Below are 24,362 nucleotides of genomic sequence, written 5' to 3' on the forward strand. Positions count from 1 at the left end.
GCTTATTGTCTAAACCCAAACTGAACACAGAAGGGCCACTGTTATCTCTTTAGTTTTCTGTAGAGCTGAGGAAGGAGAACCAATTGGACTAGGGTGTTGAGAGAGAGTTTCCTATGCCCATGCTGGCCTTTATTTTACCATCTCACCAGCTGGCAATTTGACACTTCCTATCATCAGGCTGTGCTTGTTTCTCCTGTCTGAACTCCACAGACACACACGTACCCTATGATGAACCTCCCAGTTTTTTTCTAGGAGTTGAATCCGTAACCCAATTGTGGGTCTCTGCTGCTGTCCTGGGAGCATTTCTGCCCCAACCACCATGTTCCATGAGCCCTCCCAGCCCTGTCTTTCTTTCTGTCCCTCTCTCTACCACTCCCTAAATGCATGTTTAGAAAACAGTAGGCTACTTGCTTAGCTTGCCACTGGCCAACAAATATACAGGCCTGGGGATAGATGGGCAGGGAGGCAGGGCCTGCGCACATCTAGCACATTCCTCTACGTTTTCATTAAGCATACATCATGGGAATGTTAATTGGGGAAGGAGCTACATTAATCTGAGGCTCCTAGGAACTGGACCTACTTGCAATGCAGAGTCCTAATTTGCTGATTTGGCAATCTTTGGGTAAACACTCTGACCAGAACCCTTCTACATACCAAACATACTACGTAGTGGAAATTTAAAGAGCCCTTGCCCCCTCCCCCAACCCTACTTCTCTTGCTTTCATGTTCACCTTCCCTTTCCAGCCACAAGACCAACTCCTTTCTCCCTGCCACTTCAACAGCCCATCTGGCCCTGCCTGGAGCCTGGGAGAAGCAGGCTCCTCAGTCAGAGCTCCATTCTCCCCACTCTGGCTCCAGTCACTGGGTTTCTCTTCAAAGAGATTGAAGCTCGGGGAGCACCCCCACCCCACCCAGCATCCTGATTAACTTGTCTGGAGGGAGATTGGGAGCCTCTGACTCACGAGTCATCTACAAAGCAGGGGTAAGGCATCTGCTGGAGATAGATTCCCACTGGAACCTCCGCCGGGGCCTGACTCCGCGTGATCCCCTGTTCGACCATGTCCTGCAGATAGGCAAACCCTCCCCAGATGTATCGGAAATCTTCCACGGGATCAGCTCTGGGACCAGAATCCCAGTACCTGAGAAGAAGCCAGAGGGAGGGACAAAGGATGCAATGGGAACAGACAGCTCACTCACACTTCACAAGAAGGGGGTGACTCAGAACTCGCTCTTAAAGCTTTGCCCCAATCTTTTCCAAGCTATCTGATTCTATATTCTGTTCACAGTTTAAATCTCAATTGTGAATATTAGCCACAACGTGACTTACAATTTCTTTCATTCAAGGCCTCTACCATGAGCTTCACAAAATTTCTTATTTCCTCTTATTTAACTTAATTTTATTGATTTATAGGCTGAGTCCAGTCTCAATCCCTTACTCAGCACCAAACGTAATTTCCCAGTGACTCTGGAGAAACCCTGTTTGCAGAATCTCTATGTGAAGATAATTCAATACCTAGAGGTTTCCATCTCCAAGTTGCACAAAGGCCAGCCAGAGACAAGTGATGACTTGAGGGTGTGAAGACAGGGTAGCTGAGCTATCCTGGTCTCACCAACTGGTTAGTTTAGTTCTTTGATACCACAGTGTTTCTATGCCTTTCCAAGTAACCCTCTTGCCCCGAGGAGGAGATGGGTGACCTAAGCCCAGAGGAGTCCCCTCTCCTTGCCCCATACATGCCTGGGGATGCCTAGGGCCTTCTGAGATTGTCTGAAACATCACCTGTCTTTGATCTTGTTGGTTTTCTCCACCACGTCTATGTCCATCCGGATCTTGTATTTCACGTGCGGTGGTAGGGAGCTGGTCCAGGGATACATGTCAGGGAACACCACGCCAGCCCAGAACCTGTTTTCCTCCAGCAGAGACAGGGCTCGTTGGGTGAGCTGAATTTCATCATCGTAGCTTTCAAACTTATCCAGGACCAAGCACTGCAGATAATCATAAAGATTGAGAGAGTTTGAAGAACACCAATTGCTAAGACTCAACTGCAAAAAAAGGCAGGATACAGCGTCCTACCCCAGGGGATGCGTCAAATGCAAAGAGACCTATAAATGTACTATTTGCTTAACCCTGGGGTCTGGTGTGAATTTTTCAATGTGTCTAAATTTGGGGGTGAAAGGGCCTTAGAAACACTGACTTGCTCTCGTCCCTGCAGATTTAGTGAAGACCGCACTCTCCGGCTGTCCAAATATGCAAGTCGTCAACATGACAAAAATACTCGCAACTCTCCCTCCCCAGCATGGAGAGTTAGGCAGTAGGGTCACATCGGATACAGACCACTTTGAAGATCAGAAAGCCTGCCGAGGAAAGAGTTTTCAAGAGACAGAAACAGCCCTAGTGGTGAACCTTCCTGCCTCTCCACAAACACACAGGGATGGCCAGCTGGGGGAAGAACAGGAGGAAGAAAGAAAATAACAGAGAGTCAAAATGATTTAGTCAGAGAAATCATTTCCAGTTACAGTTTTATGATTGATAGCTAAAGTGGGTGGAGGAGGAATTTCTTAATACGTCTTTTTTCTTCCCATGGAAGAGAAAAAAATTATTACCCACAAAAGATCAAGACTAAGAATTCCTTTTAATTTGAATATTAGGGGTTGTCCACATTTATAGATTTGTTAAAGCATTGTATTGTACTCGGATCTGTTTTTTCCTTAATCTCTTGTTCCCATAATACACTGGGGTTATTGTGTTGATGTTTCTTTCTTAGAATGTAACTCACAAGAGGTCAGATGGCCTTGTCTTGATTAATTTGTTCACTGAGTACTTACTGAGAGCCTGCAACGTGCCAGAGCCTGCTTGGCTCCAGGGATACAAGGAGGAAAGATAAAATCTCTTCCTGAAGAAACTCAAGACCTCATGAGGGAGATGGTTGGAGTAAACCAACAATCACAATGCAGAATGATCGGGTTCTGATGAAAGCATGCCCAGGGTAGTCTGAAAGCCCAGGGAGGGATGTAGCTAAGTCCACCTAGAGAGGTCTGGGAGGACTGCCTGGAGGAAGAGACTCCTGAGTAGAACGAGGATGAACAGGAATTAGCCTATGGTAGGAAAGCAGGGGAAAGGTCAGCTTAGGCACAGGGAACAGCACACACGGTATCTGGAGACATGCAAGAATAGAGCAATAGTTCCCATCCTTGACTGTGCTTTAGAACCACCAGGAGCTTTAAAAAGACACCTACACTCAGGCCCCACTCCAAACAATGAAATCAGATTCTCAAGAGGCAGGGCCAGGGCATCAGCATTTTGTCCAATGCTCCCAGTTCATTCCAATGCACAGAGAAGGGCATAGGTGAACAGAGGTTAGTGCTGAGAGATGAGACCTACCACGGCGGGTGGGGAGCAGGTCAGTTGCCCTGCTGGACCCACCAACCGGGGGTATCCTGGGACGTGGGGCTTCCTGTGCTAAAAGTAGGAGCATTCTGGGCAAACCCTAAAAAGTCATAAGGAACCACTGCAGAGTGTTAAGCAAGGGTATGATACAGGGGATCGGATTGTGTTTCTGCAAGATCACTGGTGGGGAAAGGGGGAAGCATGACGGTGTCGACGTAACGCAGGCTTCAAGGAACACAGTCACTCTCACACAGGGCCCGTGAGTTGCCTGCAATCCCCGTTTTACTGAAGAGGAAACTGAACTCGAGCAGACCTGCCAGAGGTCACGCAGCTAGAAAGTGGCGGACCCTGGATTCCCGCCCTGCTTCCCAACTCCAGGCCCAGACTCTTTCCCCACTGCAGGAGCCACAGGAGCAGCACCATCCGCAGGCTGTCCACCTGCTCACAATAGTCTTGTCGTGTAGGAGAGCACAGTTATTACTCATCGTCACTTTGCAGACCAGAGACCCAAGCTCCCAACGCACTGGTAAGAAGCAGGCAAACCCAACTCATTCACCGAAAACCCCTCACTGCTGAATTTCACCGAGGGGGTCAGAGGGTGAAAAGCAGAAGCCTCCTTTCACTGAGGAGCTCAATTTGAACAACAAAGTGCAGCAAACCCACCCTCTTCGGGCCTTCTGAACTAAACTGTCCCCTTTAAGGCTCCACATCCTGGGAGTGGGTCCCGTGTAATGTTCTCAGTATTTTAGATAAAAAGAAGGAAAACAGAGGAAGCTGTTAGCTTTCCAGTTGATACGGGAAAGACGAACACAGGTAATGAGAAAATCTAGAGTGCCAAGGCTTGAGTGACACCGTACTAAGATAGTTATTTTAAAAGGTAATGGAAATGGTATTTCTTTAAGAAATAACGGTCAGTGTAGTCACACATCTAGAGTTAAGGGAAATGGAAAATTGTCTTCGGTCAGCCATCCTTTTGCAAACAGGCTTTGCCTGGCCTAACACTGGCCAACTCTTAAATGAGATGAAGGACTTAAGTACCTCATGACAATCCTCAATAAATGTTCATTTTTTCTGGACAGAAATAATGCAGGGTTTGCTGTTTTATGATTTTTTTCTTTTTTTTTTGCAAGGAATCTAATATATAGACTTTCACCAGAGTTCAAGACCAACGGCCTGGCTCTTCGTGTTTGTCAGCATTTAACACCTCTGCTGTGGGGACAGACTGCTGCTTGGGCAAGGAGGCATCAGAGCTGAATTGCTAGAGTACATATTAAAAAAAAAAAGAAAAGAAACACATTTAAGTTTCCTTTAGGAAACTTCACATTCTACAAAGATGAGTAATAAAATAATCTCATTTTTAAAAATCAGTTTGGTGAGTTTAAGACTGTATATGTATAGAATTTTAGTGTTGATATTAGAGTGAATTTGAAATTTAATTTCTAAAATGAGAAACAAAATTATTTTGGGAGATGGGAATTCTCTGCAGTTTCTTTTAGCTGTGGTACGTTGTGACACACACGCGCACACACACACACACACACAGAGAATTCTACCAATTCACTCACAGCATCACAGGGCATTTGGACAGAAGTAGTCATAGAAGTCTTATGGTCTGATGTCCTTGCTTCACTGGTGAGGAGACTGGCATCTGATGGGCAAAGGGCCCTGCCCAAGGTCAATATAGATCAGAAGCAGAACCCGAATCCATGTCTTCAAATGTCAAGCTTGAAGAGTGGTGCTGTTCCCACATGTTGCTCTAAGACTCAGCCACACTCCAACCACAAAGTCAGGGCAACAGAAGTCCTGAACGAGAAGATCTCTTGCCTCTGTCCAGTAGAGCAGCACTGTCTGTACTGTCCAGTATGTTGGAAATGTTCTATATCTGCCCTATTCAACCTGGTACCCAGTAACCTCATATGGCTATTAAGCACTTGAAATGTGGCTAGTGCCTCTGAGGCACTGAATTTTTTCACTTTAATTTATTTAAATTTAAATAGCCACATGTGACTGCTGATTACTGTGTTGGTCAGCACAGCTCTAGATACAGTAAGTTCCTCAAGGCCAGGGGCCATGTCTTGTTCACTGTGGTCTCTGGAAGAGTATTTTCTCATGAGAGGGACCCAGAAAGTATTTACGAATTACATTGATTTAAATATAGAAGTCCCGAATGTTGCAATAAATATAGCTTTGCTACTGTGTGTTTTGAACATAATCCTGTGCACCCTGGATTCAGATGATAAACTGGGAGAACTTAGTGAAAAGTGAATTCTTGGTATAACACTAATGAGAGTATAACTCTCATTGAAGCAAAACATCTAATAAAAACAAATACATTTCAATAATGTGACTTTCCCAGCTATGTAGCCCATTCTCTTTGAACTCTCCTTTCGTGTCTTAAAGGGAAGTCCACACTGGAACAAGCGGCTGATTTTTCAGTGACATTGTTGAGTCCTGCCATGACGTGGGCTCCGTCCTGGCTGTTTCATCAGGCAGCTGATTCACAGTCATGTTTCCTGCTGTGTCCCCCTAGATTGGCACCCTGATACTCTCTGGAAAAACAAAACTTATAAGCTTCTCAAACACTCATTTCTACCCTGAAACATCTGACCCATTTTCTAAGTTGTGTTATTTTCCCCATCTTGGACAAATGGTATAGCATAGTGTTCAAGAGACAAATGGCCCTGAATGCCATCCCCACTCTGCTGTTTCCTAACTGTGTGGCCTCTGTTTCCCTATCTGCAACACTGATACATGCCCCACCTCGTAGGTGTGTTCTAAAGATCACATGCCAGTGTTCCGGTAGGGCCAGCCAGTGCCTCCTGGTAAGAATAAAAGCTGTTGCTTATGAAAGGTTTACTATGTGCCCAAAGGCTTTGCTTGTATTAACTCCTTGAATCCTCACAATCACCTTATGAAGTCAGTTACAATTACTGCTCCGAGCTCACTTATGAGGCATAACAAGGCAAACCTACTCTGCAGAGAGTCTGTGTTTTAACCGTGTAGGATACTAAACTGTCTCACAAATGACAAGGACTCAATAAATACCATTTTTATTACTGTTTTTGCCAAATATCTTGAAAGTCAACAGAATCTAGTGGCTTTTAAGCCCCTGCCAGGTTACTATTCATGACAGCTGTTTATCCAGGGAAGAAGGCACTTATTTTCTTTAAATAATATGGCTGGGAACACAGCCCATCCCAAGCTGATCCATAGCACCTCGTCGGGTTAGAACAATGCTTTGGACAGAAGCCAAAGCCCTGTGTCCCACCTGGACAGTGGGGGTGGGGATGGGGGGTGGATCCTAACCCACCGGTTTTCACTAGCTTCTCATTGGCCACTAGGTGAAAGTCAGACAACTCGACTCAGAGGAATGTCTGATGAAGCCAATCCAGAATGTCATCCTCACCAAATCTTTCTGAGATCAAGGCAGAACAGTTGTGGAAGCTGCTTTGGACATGAATCAGAAGTCCCCGGGTCATCCTCTGAAGCATGACCATGATGTACCCTTGCATTCTTAGGGGAGGCCACCTGCCTCACAGCAAGTGGCCTTGTTTCCTATTGGTACTTACTCTGGTCCCTGAAGTTAAAATCTTGGCTAATGGGCATGTATATTCATGTGAGTGTGTTCATGAGTGTGTTGGGAAGCAATGATGAATGACTAAACACTTAGCCAAGGTCATTGATTTTGACATATTTGATCTGGCCTGATTAGCTTGTAAGTTAAAACGTAGTAGGTTCTAACAGGGCTGAGGCCATGGAGTCTATCTATAAAAGCTATTTGGTTCTGCACGGAGAAAAACTGTGTGATCAAGGATAATAGGGAAGAATGGAAGTAATTAAGAACTGGCCAGCATAAGGATCTGTACATAAAGATAGCAACACTATTGGGAAAAGAATTCAAAGGGCATCTTCAGTGAATAAAAAGACAGTGTCTTATGGCCTCAGAGGCAGATTCTGGGCAAATGTTGCAGCCAGAGTTCAGAGTCTCAATGAGAACCGTCATAACGCCTTATGACGGCCAAGGGCATTAAAGCAAGAAAAGAGGTTTCCTTGTCCCCTTCAGTTCCCAACTGCTGTAGCAAAACCCAGTGGCAGGGCCGCCACCATTTGAAGTCCACACAAGTCCTATAACTCCTTGTCAGTTGTTTCCTGAGAGTCACCGGGAAGCAGAGTTCACCCTGGCAGAAGAGGCTCGAGCTCTCTCCAGGGCAGGCAGCTGTGTTCAAGACCTCTCGAGAATGTGGTCATTTGTTTACACAGCTAAATCAAACACCACCTTGGAGGAGAAGGCACAGTAGCAGCAGGCTTCCTTCTCCAACTGTGACCTCTCCAACTCTAATTCAAACACATTAAGTAATAGATAAATTAAATTATCTATTAAGTGGGAAATGCTGTCCAGTGGAGGCAAAGAAAGAAATAAAATCTCCCTTTTTGTTTGAACTTGATAATCAAAGGGGACTAGCAGACTGTGCTGACATATTTTGACTAATACACCCAGGACGTGTTGGGTTGAGTCTTCAGGGATAAAGGAGGCACTGTGCCCTTAGAGATGTTGGCTCTATAATCCTGCCTCTTACATCTTTAGCTTCCAAACTCAGGCTGAGAACAAAGCGGCTGATGAATGCCAATGGAGGCCTGAAGTGGTCCTGCTGGTGTTAATGTAGACACCTGGGGTTCCTTTTGAAAAATGCCAATGGATGTGGGCAAACATCCCAGAATGAATTTCCTGGCAGATCTAGACTGTAACACTCAAGATTCATTTCACACCACACGGAAAAAGCCACTGGATAAAATAGCTTGGGGCTGTTGGAGTTGGTTGGGGTGGTGGGGTAGAAGCCAAAGAGGCTATAATAAACTTTGTTTAACACATTGGGCACTGTGAACAGTCATCTGAATCGTTCACCCACAGAGTGAGGAAATGCACTACGACAGGAAAACAAAGGGACAGGAAATGCACAGCTGTTAAAAAATGTCTGTTTCTAAAATAAATAAATACAATAATGAAACAAATAAAAAGGTCAAGTTGGAGTACAAAGCCTCACACGGGGGCAGAGCCACCAGCTAATGCTTCCTATCTAGTTGGGTCCAAGGGAAGACAGAATAACCTGGCTGACTACTGCAGAGGACCTTAGCTCTCAAAGCTTCCTTGTTTAATCATTCCAACAACTTTGGGAGGTGGATGTCATTATATTCAAAATATTTAATGATGAACAGAACTGGGCACGGACCCATCAGAGAACATTTTGGTCGCAAACACCCAGTTCAGCCACACCGGTGAACACCGTCCGGACTGCAGCTCAGGTTATCAGCCTCAGTTTTCAGGCAGTGGAACAGTGAGGTTGCCCCAGATGACAGAGCCCATAAATAAGTGTAGAGATGGTAACCTGTTGCCTACAGGATGAAGCTGTCATAAGCCAGGCCAGCTGAGCTTTCTAGTTCCATCTCCGGACAGGACGGCTCCTCCCCACGCCCACCCGCTCCCTGATGCTACAGCCACACCCCTCCCCAGACTACCTGCCTCTCTTGAGCTTGGCTTGCAGGTTCACACCACTGCACTTTGCTTATGCTCTTCCTTCTCCCTGAAATTGTCCTTCTGCCTTGCTTACCCGGCACATTCAATCTTTAAGGGCCAATATAAATGTATTTTCAGTTTTAATTTGGCATGTATGGGTGTCTACTTTATGCCACTGCAGCTCCACCAAAGTAAATTGGGAAATCAAAAGATAAATAAGACAGAGTTCTGGTCCTTCAGGGGTTCAGGTCCATGGAGAGAGGGGTGTGTATGAACAGAGAATTATCAAGGGCTATGATGGAGGGAATACAGTGCATAGAAGAGGGCCTGAAACACAAGAGCTGAGTCCTGAAGGGGGTGAGGAGTCTCCTGAGGAGGGAAGGGGTCAGCCTGTAGAAAGTGGGAGGCCTGGGGCAGCATGCGGTCCCGTATCATGCGGAAGAGGCGTGAAGGGGCTAGACTGGGATGGACGTCACCTTTACAGCAATGGTGGGGTCACCGCTTTAGGCGGGTACATTATGGCAGGACTGGGGTTTTAGAAAGAGCTCGCTGAGGCAATGTGGGAGCTGAACAGAAGCAGCGAGAGACTAGAGGCCAGCTTGGAGAGATGGTACAGGCCTCTGTAAACAGAGGAGAGGGAGAGGAAGGAGGGATTTCAGAGATAATTTGGAGGACAAATTGACAGCCCTTGGAGGATTTGTGACATTTTGAATTTGGATTTGTGCAACTTGTTTCTGTTCAATCAGATTGAATTATTGTTCGAGCAGTACTTGAGATACAACTACTATGGTGTTGTTTAATGACATGCTTATCTCCTCCAATAGAACGTGAGCTCCTAGGGGTCAGGGATTAATTGTATTTATTCAGATGTAGATAGTTCAATACATGCAAATATATGAATGACTGAATGAGCTCAAATCTTGTTGGTTTCCTACTCTAAGTCCAGTTATTTTCAAGCAGAAAAGACCCAATCAGAACAGTGTCTATTATCTTGAATATTACAAGATAATTGCTGCCTTCCTCCAACTCATTATGTAATTTATCCAAACAGTACTTACTGAGCCCCCTACTAATGTGCCCCTCATATTATAGGAGAAAGAACTCCCTCGTCAGAGCCAGACAGATCTGGATTAGAATTCTGGATCTTCAGCTTATCTACTGTGGTATGTTAGGCAAGTCAGTGTTGGATAACAATTATGCCTACTGGGCAGGTAGTGAGGAACGTTGCCTGAGATGACATGTAAAAGTGCCCAGGACAGTGGCTGGCTCACAGCAGGCTCAAGTACAAGTCCCTTCCCTCCACGCATGACCCCAGCCCACCCCCACCTGCGTTCTCCCCCCTCAGCCCTGTTCTATGTTTCTGAGAGACTGAGGAGGCATAAAACAAGGTCATTGCCCATGAGTTGCTCATGATCCAGTTCATGGCCGTTGACATAATATTGCTCTCATGCTGTAGACTTCTGTACACTTCCTACCTCTCCTCCGAATTTGCCTTAGCCTCCAAATGCACCTCTGGAGTCAATGTATCAACAGAAGAAAGCAATAAGACAGATATTCTACAAATATCTATACATCTGACTCTAAAGACATTGCATGATCAGTCGCTTTATCTTCCTAATCCTTTTTTTTTTTAAAGGCTAGCCTGAAAAATAGGCTCCCTGAGCACATTCTGATTGGGGGGTGGTGGCATGTAGCCAGGAGCATGTAAGGTACAGAGGAAAAGTAGTCCCCAAAATCCTACTACTGATAAGTCATCAACAAGATAATGACCATGTAGATAGTAAAGAGTTATGCACATATATTGACTGTGTTGACAGCAGAGCAAAAAGGAGTTAATGAATACACGTTTTTTTCAATACTTAGGTAAAGGTAGGTATGACTGGTTAAAGTACAATTTTATGCCTTGATCAGAAGTATTTTCATATTAAATTTTGGCTGAATTCAGCTTCCTGATGTGAAATTCAAGACTTGAAGTTCAAATATACTATGAAATTAAAATACACTATGAACTCTAAATAGTATTCCATCTGCACCAGGGCTAATCTTTCAGTAAACAAAGAAATCAAAGGGGAAGAGTGTGTATGTTTGTGTTAACTAAAGGGTAATCAGAGGAATAATTTATTAATTTTTCTAATTGTGCTGTTCTCCAGAAGAAACATATACGTGAATAAGACACACAAATTATGACTATGAAAGGGTACTCACACCAGTTTAAGACATTTACCTATAGGAAGACTCATTTGCCCTCAGTCTCCTTAGATTTGGAGAAGAGGTTGATCAGCAGGCCTGTAGAAATGAATCTCTCCACATGTTAGAGATGTGAGGCTCCCTAAATGTCACCATCACCCGTTTCTCTAGTCTACTGCCCACCTTCTGACCAGGGGATCTCTCTTTCATTCATTTCTTTATTTTTCCCTGCTAAGGGCAGGGGTTCAGGGGAAAGACAGAATGTGGTTATGAGATGAATGAGATTGCAGAAGCCCCTTATCGAAGAGGTGTTCTGAGGACAAGAAAAGTTCTGGAGCCACCGGACCATCATCCACAGAAGTGCCAGAATGGTGCCCAGAGCCATCTTCCTGAACCTTCAGGAATGGTCTTACATTCCTGATCCTAAGCCAATTCACTAAGGTTAATATGAAGAGTAGCTTCAAAGTTCCTGGTTAATGTTTACACAAAGTTTTTGAGTCTGAGAAAAAGGTACATTCCTTACTTGGTCTGTGATTCAGGGGTAGACATCCATGTGGTTCATAGTAAGAGCTGCCATGTTTTGAGCGTCTCCACTTTGTGCTCAGCCCTCTCCCATTTCATCATCACACCTGCCTGGAAAGGAGGGCATTTCCCGCTACCTAATAGATGAGGAACCCAAGGCTGAGAATTTACACACATGCCTAACTCATCAATGGCCTGAATGTGCTGACTGCTCTGCACACTTCTCTCATTTTGCCCTCAACAACAACTCTATGTGGTCTGCTGTGTTATTATCTGGATTGTACAGATAAGAAAATGGAGCCTTAGCTGGTAAAGTGACTTTCTCAGAGTGACACAGCTCATAAGAAGCAGAGATCCAGGCCCATTTGTCCTCACTGGATGGGTAAGAAGGTTCCACAAGAAATAGTCTAACACGGCATCCACGGGATCCAGCAAGGCGGCTCCAGGGAAATGGGACACTCTCCAGGCTGCTCAATGGAATGTCCAGTAACTAAGGCCGCACCCCAAGCAGAAAGGAAGGGGATTTAGCCCTTCCATTAGTTGAAGAGAAAACCTGTTGAATCACTCCCCATTCCTATAAAGACAAAAGGCTTAAAGGTCTTTGCTCTTAGTTCTCAGAGCTTCTGTTATTGTTCAATATCACACCAGGGTGCCACATTGACGTAGACTGACATGATTTTCATTTTAAAGAGTGTTTTTGCTTAATTTCCCTGAAATGATTTTTTTTTTCCCTTTTTTGAAAGAGTCAGGGAAGCAGGCATAGAGGCCAGCGCAAGAGGAAGTTCTCAGATCTCTTTAGGACAAGTCATATTGCTGAGAAGGAGAGCTTCAGTTGAGCCTTACACGGCCTATGAAGGAAATCCTTGCTGCCCTGTCCTGGAGAGACCCTTGGGCCATCGGGGAGGGGTTTTCATGCCCTGTCTGTTACTGAGTAGTCCTCAGGATGGGAGGTGGGGGGTCTCCAAGGTTCCTCCAGACTTCCCAAAACATGGGACCAAAGCAGAAAATTCCACGACCCAGTGCAGGGACTGGTTTCTTCCTTGCTGTATGTTTCTCCTCTCACCCTCTCATTTCAGGTCATTACCCTCTTGCTTTCCCCCTCCCTCCCTCCCTCCCGAGGGCAGGAAGATCAGAAACCTCATCATAATCACCCGCTGGGCTTCTGCCACCATCAAAACTCCTCTTAGGAACCCCCCAGGGAGGCAATTACCTGTGGCCTCCGTGGCCTTGCTTAGGAGCACTTACTGGGCTAATGGGATTGCAAGGCCCTCAGGAAGTCTCTGCACTCAGTCAGCGACATGATTAGCTGCTTCGCAATCCCCAGAGGAGTGCCAGGAGCAGCTCACGGGCCTGGTTTCCCTAATGCCACTCTCCTCCTCCTAAACAATATTTTTTGTTCGTATTTTGTTCAAAAGTTAATATTTAAGTGCTTACTATGTGCCAGGCACTGTTCCAAGTGCTTTGATGAATTAACTCAGTTAATTTTCATAACAAGCCTATTAGATAAGTACTATCTCCATTTTACAGATGAGGAAACTGAGGCACAACTAGCACGGATCTGAACCCAGGCAATCTGGCTCCAGAGACTGAATTTTTAACCATTTAAGCAGTTAATATACAATAAGTATCTGTTGGGTGCTTGGTGCTACATTAAGCACAAGCTATATAGAAAAATAATCCTTCATGAAAACAAGACTTTGATGTCACCATGCAAATGTCAAGTCAAACAAAAGACAAGAAGTATCCTTTATGACTGACAGTACCTTGCAAAAAGATTATGAGAACCACTGAACTCCATTCTGCAAGAGTAAAGGTGTAGAGCCCTCTCCTCCATCCACGCCCCCTCCAAGAGTCCTGCCTGTAATTATAACCCTAGCAGTGGATGGTGGTGGGCATGGCCAGGGATGGGGACTTAGGTGGTAGAGGCATGTGAGAGGAGGGCCATGTCAGTTGAGTAATTGTACCAGGGGACTCCAAGGCCCCACCAATCCAATAGGTCTGTAAATATACAGACTACCAGGCCTCTTCCCTGGGAATTCTGAGTCAGTCGGTCTGGGTTGGTGTCCAGAAATCTGTTTTGTAAAATGCACCCAAGGTCATTCTTGCCCTCAGACAAGATGGGAATCACTTTGTAATGACCTGAACTTTTGTGGTGCTGCTGCGACACCTGGCTCCTTCTGAAAGGCCACCTAGGGAGTCTGTGCTGCCACTCCCATGGTTCTGGAGAGGGATCGTCACACGCTCTGGGGAAATTCTGGTGGCACCAAGAGCACTGTGGTGACAGGTGGAGCAGGACTTTTTCTCACAAGTTAGTTATCCTCAGTACCCAGGAGTCTGGGGGAGGGGGCTTGCTCTTGGGGACTCGCAGCTTAATTTCTTCTCCTATTGCCCAGAGCATCTTCTATCTTCTAATGGTTCTAGATGACATGAGGCCCAGACACGGCCCTGACCTGGCCCACTGGCAGGTGTGATAAGCCCTCAGAAGAAGATATTTCCTGGGAGTTTGAGGTTGAGAATTTGAAAATAGCTAGGATGTGCCGCCTGACCCTGAGTAACTCCAATCTGGCCATTCAGCCAGAGATGGACCTGTTAATAGCAAACTCAAATCTAACTCAGACAGAGTCTAAGAGAGATATGAAGAGCAGGCCAGGGAAGCACAGAGGAGGGAACAGCTAAACCTATGTTGAAGCAGAACATAGAGAACACTCGAGAGCTGAGTCTCAAGGAATGAATGAATAGAAGCTCAACAGATAAGGAAGGAAAAGTCATTTCAGGCTTTTCTGCCTTGTGTTCCTTCTTTTGGGGAAACACCCTTCCCTACTTCACAGTAATCCTGCGATTACTGTGCATGAGATTCAGATGAAGCTAACTCCGCTTTACTTACCCCGTGGGGGGCATATGACCCAGACCTCCCGCTCATAGCACACAATCCCCCATGGGACTCCAAAATAGGTAGAGTAGCTAGGCCAAGTGGAGAACTCTCTAGAAGTATTGCTTATGCTATGGGAAAGCCACCTCCTCTTTCTGCGGAATTTTTGTTGTAAAGATGACACTGAGGGCAGTCAGCAGCTGACGCACCACCAAAGGGAGAGGGCCTGGTTGAGATCGAAGCCAGCCAGAGGAAAGCGGAAAGGTGAGATAGAAGGACACGAGGGTCTCATGGTGGCATTCAATTCCTAGATCCCCTGAACTTCAAGATTATGTCTACCGATACGTTCTATTTTTTGTTTGAGCAAAAAGGCTCTAATAAGTGGGCAGAAAAACAGCAGCTACAAAGGGTGGAACCTTGAGAGGTCAGGGTACCCTTGAGGGTGGCGAAAGGGCCAGTGGAGCAGAACTAAAGACGTGTGAGTGAACAGTGACGGGAAGATGGGCTGGGGCAGGTTTGGAAGGCACTTGTGTTCTTTGGGGACTGAGTCATTAAGATTTTAAGCATGAGAGTGATGCCAGCATATGTGTGTTTGAAGGGTAACTCTTGTGTCAGTGTGGAGAAATGCCTGAGCCAACAGACTGGACACTAGAGTCCAGGGAGGAAGCCGTTAGAACAGGCTGGTGGAGAGATGACAAGGCCTCCAGTCCTCAGAGAGCCTGGAAAGCAGGAGGTGGAGTTGAGAGATACTTAGGAGATGAGCAGACAAAATTCAGTGTCATATTATAATATATAATACGAAATATACATTTGGTCTTTGTTCTTTCCTGTTTCTGGCGCAGAGCTCCTAAAACCCTTAGAATTTCCTAGGTGGTGAGCATCCAAGGTGTATTTTGTTATGTTAATAAGGTGACTTTTGGAAAGCACTTAAGGATAGGGGCTGGTTGCCAGGGAAACCAACCAAGTAATTACAGGGTTGAAATTTTCAGTCCTGCTACCCCTCTGGGAAGGAGAGAGGGGCTGGAGGCAGAATCAATCACCAGTGGCCAACGGTTTAATCAGTCATGCCTAGGTAATGAAGCCTCCATAAAAACCCAAAGGACAGGGTTCGGAGAGCTCCCGAGTTGGTGAACACATGGAGATTCGGGGAGAGTGGCACCCTACTGAGAGGGCACGGAAGCTCCCTGCCCTTCCCCCAGACCTTGCTCTATGCATCTCTTCCATCTGGCTGTTCCTGGATTGTACTCTTTTATAATAAACCAGTAATCTAGTAAGCAAAATGTTTCTCAGAGTTCTGTGAGATGCTCTAGCAAATTAATCGGGGGTAGTGGGAACCTCTGATATATAGCTGGTTGGTCAGAAACACAGCTGATAACCTCAATTGGCATCTGAAGTGGGGGGAGCAGTCTTGTGGGACTGAGCCTTTAACCTGTGGGATCTGATGCTATCTCCAGGTAGATAGTGTCAGAATCGAGTTGAATTGTAGGACACCCAGCTGGTGTTGGAGAATTGCTTAGTGGTGTGGGAAAAAACCCCATGTGTGGGAATTGGGTGCAAAATTATCCTCAGTGACTGGATGTGACAGAGGCAGTAGAGGGATCAGAAGGGCAGGCTCTGAATTCAGGCACGCCAGATTTACATCCTGTCTGCTATACCTAACGGCTGTGGGATGGGATCTTATTTAACCTCTTTAAGGCTCAGCTTCTGCATCTGTAAAATGGGAATGATAATAGTGCACACTTCATGGAGCTGTTGTGAGGATGAAATGAACTACTGTACGTAAAGGTACTTAGCACAGTGCTTGGCACAAAGTAACACTCAATAAATGATAGCTGTTGTATGGAAGGTGAAGAAGAAAGATAAAGGTGACCCTAAAGTCTCTAGCTTGACAATTTGGAAAAATGCTGAGGACAGTGATCAGGACAGGAAATACCAGAGAAGGATAGGTTTTATGGGGAGGGAGAACACAAATTTGTTTTTGGATGTGTTGAGTCTGATGTGCCTACAGAACCTGTGGGTGGGAGTGTCCAGCAAGCAGTGAGACCTCAGAACTCGACGTTTGGTGGACACTGGCCAATGGATAGCCACTGAAGCAAGGAGAGGGTTGAGGACAGACACGGACACTTTATGGGACACAAGGGAGGAGGAGCAGCCAAGGAGGAGTCAGCAAGCTGTTCAAGGCAGGAGATGTGAAGAGGGAACTGTTTTAAGCATGGATAAGCTGTCAGAGGACAGGATCCATCTCTGGGAGCTGTGGGAATTCTTGTTTCTTCAGTAGGGAAAATGAGAGCTGAAACCCAAGACCACTTGCTAAGGGATCTCTGGCTCCACCCATAGGGCTGTCTTTAAGGGGCTCAGTGTGGCCCTCAGGTGACTTGCTGCCCCTTACCTCCAGGTATTGATTAGCCAGGCGTAGGGTGCGATCAGTGATGTTAAATACATCCCTCCAGTTGATGTTGGCCATGTCGTCAGCCCAGCTCTCTCGAGGACCCTTATAGAGGAAGTTCAGCACAGCTTCAGCAGTAATACCTTCCTCACCAAGCTGCTTGTTCAAAAAGTCTTTTACTGTTGGGTTCCCCAGGGTGTCCTTAGGAAGAAGCAATACAGTCACAGCTTTAGAAATTTCACAGGATCTTTGGTCTTGTTTTCATGCCATTTCCAATTTTTAATGAACAGGGTTAAACTCTAAGGCTCCCTAAAAAGCTAGGGGATTTTCTTCCATCATAAGGCATGTCTATCTATGTCCCATTTCCCCCAAATACATGGGTCTCTATAATAGAGGGAAGGTGTGTGGGGGCCGCCCCGGTGGTGCAATCGGTTAAGTGCGTGCCCTCCGCTGCGGCGGCCCGGGGTTCGCCGGTTCGGATCCCAGGCACGGACATACGCACCGCTTGACAAGCCATGCTGTGGTGGCGTCCCTATAAAGTAGAGGAAGACGGGTACGGATGTTAGTCCAGGGCCAGTCTTCCTCAGCAAAAGGAGGAGGATTGGCATCAGATGTTAGCTCAGTGCTGATCTTCCTCACACACAAAAAAAAAGAAAATAGAGGGAAGGTGTGTATTTTGGGTAGGGGAGAGGGACTGGGAAAATGGTACATAGGAAGCTTTCTTTTTCTTAAAGATTTTTTTGTTCTTTTTTAATTATCCCTGCTATATAGGACTCTTGTCTCCTGGTTTTGCAAGGCTGAAAAGGAGACCAGACAGACATGCTCAACGATTTTTGCAGTTACAGAGCTGGACCCTTGGGGAGCTGCCCATTTGGATCCGAGGCCCTCAAGTGAATTCATAAAAGCAAGAAACTTCAGGAAGCCACTGGTCTTGTGGCGGTTTTTACATTTCCCCTAGAATTCAAGAAACAGATGTCCCACCCAAAGTCAGTGACTCCACTTGGTGGCAGCTTCTAGAACTAGCGTTCGTTGAACGCTATTTTGATCTAACTGCAGTAGTGATTAACCCTTTACTGGGAAAAGGAAACAGCTGGAACTTTCTTGGCCCTTCTCCTCCCCTCCCCCTCCCGACCTCCAATGCCCTCCGTACTCTGATCATGGTCATCTGTGTGCCCTCATCAAAGAAGTACCAGATCTGGGGCCCTACTTCTTCCCAGGCTTTGACCAACTTCCTAAGGCGCTCCAGCTCTTCAAAAGTCGAGTTGGCCTAAAACCAGACAGAGATAGAGACAGAGAAAAGAGCAGAGAGAAAAAAAGTGAGCGAGAACCTTTGGTTGTATATTTCCTGCCCTATCACAAACCCTCAATGTTTAGGAAAGGCTTTTCAAGGAAGCATCTTTATGTTTCAGTCAATTGATATTCCCCAGAACGATCTGCTATTTCTCAGCCTCCCAGATTGACAGAATCTAATTGCTTAGTATTTCAGAAGTACGTGTAATATTGATGATGTTATTGTCTCAGAACCTCATTAAAGCTAGATTTGGACTTCCTGTCAGCAAATGCTCTTCCTCTCTTCCTCTCTGTCTTTATCTGTTCCAGGTAGCCAGGATTCAGAGAACTGTGAACCCTTTCATTAGGGATATAATTTAGGTGCTGGGAAAGAAAACCTCACTGTAGGCTGCGTGGAGAGGGGAGGGCCCCGGCAGGGGCACATTCCAATGATGACTGTGGATGGGGGAGGAACCCAAGAGTCCACTTAGCAAAAAACAAACATGAGGCTCACTACCAGGAGGGCACAGAACACACACACACACACACACACACACACACACACACACACTCATGTGCGTGCTCGGACTCAGTCTTCTGGGCCATCTAAGGTAGAAGGGACAAGACCAGGTGGGATCTTACATTCTTCAGGATCCTGCGTGCTGCAGGGGAATCTGGAGTGAAGAGGATTTTTCCCATCAACAAAGGCTTTGCTGCCCTCCAGGCTATTTTGGTTAGAGGGTTTGACTCCAGGCTCTGGATCAATGCATTACAAAAGGTCGCTGCCGGGAGAGAAGGGACAGATTTTATGGAAACTCCCCCGGTGCTCAGAGCTAAACATAGTCATTAGTATGTTCACATCACATGTCTCATTCGACTCCATGCTGGAGGATTTAACAAATAACCTAAATTAATAGGCTGTTCCACACCAATAACAAGCTCATCATTAGTAAGTAACAAAATGCCACAGAACGCCTCAATAAGGGCCTCATCAGAGAAACAAAGGATGGGGCTTGCCCTGTGGTTTATTCTGCTGTAGAAGAAGGAGGCTGAGAAGGCTGCCTGTGATTATTGCAAGGAACAGAGGTCACTCTCAGATGAAAGAGACCAAGAGGCCTCCCCTTGGAATCTCGGCTTTAGTCTCAATAATTTCCCCTCAGTTAGCTGCTTAACTTTGTTGCGCCTGGCCATCTTAGGGCCCAGCTGCTTTTGGTGTGTGCCCTGCTGCCTCTTTTCAATTTTAAACTGGAGGGTCACCCACTTGCATTTCTTCTCCATCCCACCCTTCTTTACCCCACAGAAGCCAAAAAAAATAGTGAAAGATGGGCAAGATAACTTGCCAGGGACTTGCCATTTGCCATGTAACTCAGTACTACACACACAGACTCTCAGAGCATTGGGTTTGTAAAAACATCCCACAGCCATGTTTACTTGTGAGGGCCCTTCTGACCTGGACTTTGCTTGCAACTCTGGGTTGCCTCCTCATTTATCTTTCTTCTCTTCCTCTAGAACTTAACCCCAGGTCAATCAGATCAGTGGGAAATGTCCCCTCTGTTCCCTTTCCAAGTGGGTCTCAGTTCTTTCCGTGGCTCACATCCCAAATTCTTTATGAGCACCTCCCCCTTCCTACAAGGGGAAATGGGAGGAGAAGCCTCTTTGCCCAGGGACCCTCAATGAGAGCAAGGTGGAGTCAAGCCCAGGACTGGTTTCCCCAGGACATGTCAAACCATCAGCTTAACCAGCATCAGAAGCTCATTTATGTGCATGACTCAGAAAACTTACTCGTTCTTTTGTCATAAGAATAGATAGGATCTTTCCTTGTGGAGTCAATCCCCAGGAAGGCCTTGTAGTTATTGTCTTCATACCAGTTGAAGGAGAACACCCGAGAGCCTCCTCCCTCTGGGTAGCCACAAAAGAGGTCGGACAGGATGCCCATCAGCTGTGTGAAAGTCTCTGGACCACCAGGCTGCATAAGGGGCCTGGTCACCCACAGCAAGTCTTGAACACTTGGCCGATGGATGAACTAGGGCAAGGCAAAGACTTGGGTTATTTTTAAGGCAGTCAGAATCATAGTCTACCACGAGGCCAAAGCTCCAAAGTTTGGTGAACCCTCCACATATGAGTTTAACTTCCACATTTGAAAGAAAACTTCATTATTCTCAGCGATCCTTAATTCAGCTGTGAAATAAAAACCTACTGTCATGTACTCAGGGCCTAGGAGGAAACTAGGATGAGCCTTAAAGAACACCACAAGTGAATCCCAAAGCATTTTAACATCACTTCTCTTTTCCAATCCCCTTTATTTGAATTCCTTGGGAATGTGTCCTTGGGGAAATGTAGACCTATTTGACTGTAAGCCAGTTCTCGGGTTCTGTTATCCTGCAAGATGGGGTACTGGAGAAAACTGGGAAATAAAATGATGGAGGAATGGCTCTGTCCTAGAAAGGCAAGGTCAGAACAAATTTCTTTTGTCAAATAGTCTAGAAGTTAGTTTCTTATATTTGGAAAATTATCTTCTTATTAGCTTAATTTTACTAAATGTGAACTCATCCATTTCTGTGAAATGTGTGGTTTGTGGTTTCTTTTAATGTGTGTGTGTGTGTGTGTGTGTGTGTGTGTGTGTGTTTTAAGATCGAGGCACATATAGAACAGATGGATTCTCCATTCTTCGCAAAACACTTTTTAAATTCTGCACCAAACTAAGAGGCTGGTGGTCTTCTCCTCTCTATGGCTACCCATGGCACTCTCTGGCCTCATCCTTTGAAGGTAGGTCTGTATTGCCGACAACTAAGTTGAGGGCTGCCAGAGCTGCTAGGGTCTCAGCTCCCATAATGCCATCTGGCTTTGCTTTAAGGGAAAATACAAAGTAAAAACAATGCTGCTTTTATTCACTTTATTATTCATTTTCAAAGGCATTTGGGAGTTTAAAAAACCATTAGGATTCAATCAGGTGAGACTGAAAACAGTTCCCCTCACTGTAATAAGTGATGTTTACCTGTCAATCCCTCTCTGTCCACAAGCCAACACTTGCCCTCTGAAACTGTTGAGTGCCCTGTAGAATCCACGCAGTGAGTCATGCCTATAATCACAGGCTAGGCTTCAATAATAAAGCCGGAATCTCACATTGCTTCAACAACAGTAAGTCTTGTGACAGTCTTGTAAGGGGTTATTACTACTATTATGTTGCTCACTTAATCAAAGCACTTGGAGATGAAGGGGCTGTTTCAGGGTCAAATGGTCTAGTATCAGTTAATATAAACTGGGCCATCTGCTTCAACCTCGTTCACAAACTCAGACTTGCTATCTAGACAGGCAAGAAACTTCGGGAACTCCCACACAGAATGAACAGTGTTGATATGCTCTGGGGAATTCTTTTACATTCTCTATCAACTTGAACGCTATTATACCGATATGAATTTTTTAAATGCTTATGAAGAAAAGAATGTTAAATGGAGACTCCCACTGCAGCAAGTGGCCATCAGTACAATGGGCCCTTCTCTGTTCCCCTGCTCACACTCTGCCAAGGCTGAGCTCAGTTTTATGAAGACAGATTCCAACCATGCAGTGTTCCAGGCTGGCAAAGCCCAAGTCAGCTGAAAATACTGGGAAGGGGGAAAAGTTTGGGGAAAATTATGTTTCACCTTTCTCCATTTCATAATGCTCATCACACTTGAAGGTAATTGCTTATTTCACATGTCTCTTCCCCATTGGACTGTACATTTCACAAGGGCAGTGACCACATCTGTCTCTTCATCATTATGGCCCCAGCCCCTCTCATCTATTGAGTGGAGAATCCGTTTCTATATGGGCAATGGCTTGTGCAATCAAATGTTCATTAAAATGTGCACATCTTTTACAAAACAAAACAAAAAGTCAATTACTTTCTTTGTGATGAAATGAGTTGAAATATGTAAGACTCTTAGTGCCCATAAGCACTCTGTGAGGGTATACTATTACTATTAGTGGTCTAGATTTATGTGGATTTTTAAGAGCATAATAGAATATTGGACAACATCAGTACGGAAAAGACTTAGATTTGACTGTCAGTCTGCTGATAATTTGCCACACCAGACAAGGTGGTATTTCTTTCTAGGTGTGAAATCAGAAACGTGGTTCCTTTCTTTCTGCCTCTGCCTCGAGAGCACAGATAATTTAGAATATAAACAGGTGCTTTGAAATTGCTAGATGGAAAGATCAAATGTATTTCTCCTTGAACAGGTTTGAGGCACAATTAAATTATTTGACATAATAAGTGTGGTAAAATGGTGGAAAGCTATAATGAAGTTATAATTACTATCATCGGGCCACTTACCTCTTGAATTCTTGGCGACACATCAGATAATATTTTTCCCCAGGATCTCAGATTGATACCTTGAGAACCACTGTCTAGGAGTGTGGGAAGCTGTAATTGATAGAAAAAATATTAAAATATACATATGTAGTTCTACATACACACATAGGCACTTTCTGATCTCCTGTATGCCTGAAAAACATTTCCTCCCTTCTTTCTGATCACAGGACCTCTTCAGCAAGATTGCTTTCAGAAACAAACTTCTTTTATCTAATTGAGACAATCAATGGCTCTTATTCCGAGTCGCCCCGCTGAGCTAGTCAATCACAAATAGTTTCATGGTGACATTAAATATGCCAAAGTGACCCTGATTGCTGATTTAGTGACACCAAACAAGACTCCTGGAGGAAGGAGAACAGCGCAGCTGCTGGGGTAGAAAGGAAGGCTGCGTGCGGAGGTGACGTCTGTGCACCTCGGGCTTTGTAGGCACTCTGGGGCTTTCTCGCCATTGTTCACGTCTTTGCTCCCTTTGTGTCCTTTTCAGGCAGGTTGTGTGTCTTCCTCTGTTCAACGCGACTTTCTTATATGGAAGCTTCAGCCAGTTACATCACCTTTCTTCTAAAGCTGCTCTAAACTGTTCTGGTGACCCGAGGCTCACAGGACCAAACGGAACTATTTGTGCCTTTTCCACCTCGGTGGGGTACGTGGAAGCCCACTTGCTAGCTCCAAGTCCCAGAGTCTGTTGGGAATACCTTGTTTTCCAGAAACCAAGTTCCAGTCCTGAATGAAAGACTTCATTCTTCGTAGTTTCAAAAGTGATTGAATCACTGATCCTGTGTCTTTTAGGATCAAATGCTAAGTTTTAACATGGTGGTTTTCAAACTCAATGTGCATCTTTTTTATTTATTTATTTTTTTTTGTGAGGAAGATCGGCCCTGTGCTAACATCTGTGCCAATCCTCCTCTTTTTGCTGAGGAAGACTGGCCCTGGGCTAACATCCGTGCCCATCTTCCTCTACTTTATATGGGATGCTGCTACAGCATGGCCTGACAAGTGGTGCATTGGTGCGCGCCCAGGATCTGAACCGGGGCTGCCAGCAGCCGAGCGCACGCACTTAACCGCTATGCCATGGGGCTGGTCCCTTCAATGTGCATCTTGAGTAGGCCCGGAGGGGATCTGCATTTTAATAAGCTCGACATGTAATTCTGATTCAAGTATTTGTGAAGCACAGGCCACAAGCTTTGCTTTTTATTTGCCAGTGGGCTTCTCCTAAATGATAAGTGGACTGATGCAGCTGCGGCAAAGCAGACAAGCAGTTGGAGTCAGACTTTGATCAGCCCGGCCTTCCCTTTCTTCCCACTGTGGGTGCCAGGGCCCTTGTGTCCTGAAGCCAAAGAATAAACGTAGGTACCCTTATGGGGCATTAGCATTTCAGGCTTGCTTTCCAACTTCAAAATGTAAAATGAAACACTTGGTTATGCGTGAGAGCTACAAAGCAGACAGCAGAAGAATCTTCCAGAGGAAGGGACGGCAAAGCCTACCATAGAAACCAGACCACTGAGAAGTGTCTTCTCTCCTTAACCCTAACACTCGGCCCAGGCATTGGTCTTGTCATGACTTCTTTTCAAACTCCTTGAAAAGAGCTTCAGTGTCTGCTGGGCAAAGCACTTTAACTCCTGTTTTTTCCGTGGGAGGGCGGGGCTCAGGAGAGTAGGTAGGAAGAGAGGAAGCAAGCAGGTCAAAATGTGTGTCAGTGGCAAGTCTTCACCCGGTCCTGTCCGCTCTCCCTCCTAACTATCTCCAACAAGCCCTGTCAGAGAGGAAAGGAGATCCAAGAGACACCTCAATAAAATGCCACGCGTGGACCTTGTTTTGATTTTGATCTGGACAAACCAGCTGTAACAAACAGAGGGAAAGGGAACATGACTGAATCCGAGACAA

The 24,362-nt window shown here is 45.5% G+C and overlaps 1 protein-coding gene across 1 annotated transcript in view; it reads right to left on the minus strand.

Moving 5' to 3' along the window:
- ABCA4 (ATP binding cassette subfamily A member 4) overlaps window positions 1-24,362 on the minus strand; it is a 129,065-nt gene that overhangs the window by 68,473 nt on the left and 36,230 nt on the right. The window contains exons 7-13 of the mRNA XM_058537134.1: window positions 22,443-22,532; window positions 19,913-20,153; window positions 18,773-18,912; window positions 18,012-18,128; window positions 16,865-17,062; window positions 1,778-1,983; window positions 963-1,139 (exon numbers count right to left, since the gene is read on the minus strand). Coding sequence (XP_058393117.1) covers window positions 963-1,139; window positions 1,778-1,983; window positions 16,865-17,062; window positions 18,012-18,128; window positions 18,773-18,912; window positions 19,913-20,153; window positions 22,443-22,532 — 1,169 coding nt within the window. The remainder of the gene's footprint in view (window positions 1-962; window positions 1,140-1,777; window positions 1,984-16,864; window positions 17,063-18,011; window positions 18,129-18,772; window positions 18,913-19,912; window positions 20,154-22,442; window positions 22,533-24,362) is intronic.

The sequence above is a fragment of the Diceros bicornis genome, chromosome 4 (assembly GCF_020826845.1).
Source record: "Diceros bicornis minor isolate mBicDic1 chromosome 4, mDicBic1.mat.cur, whole genome shotgun sequence".
NCBI classification, from domain to species: Eukaryota; Metazoa; Chordata; class Mammalia; order Perissodactyla; family Rhinocerotidae; genus Diceros; species Diceros bicornis.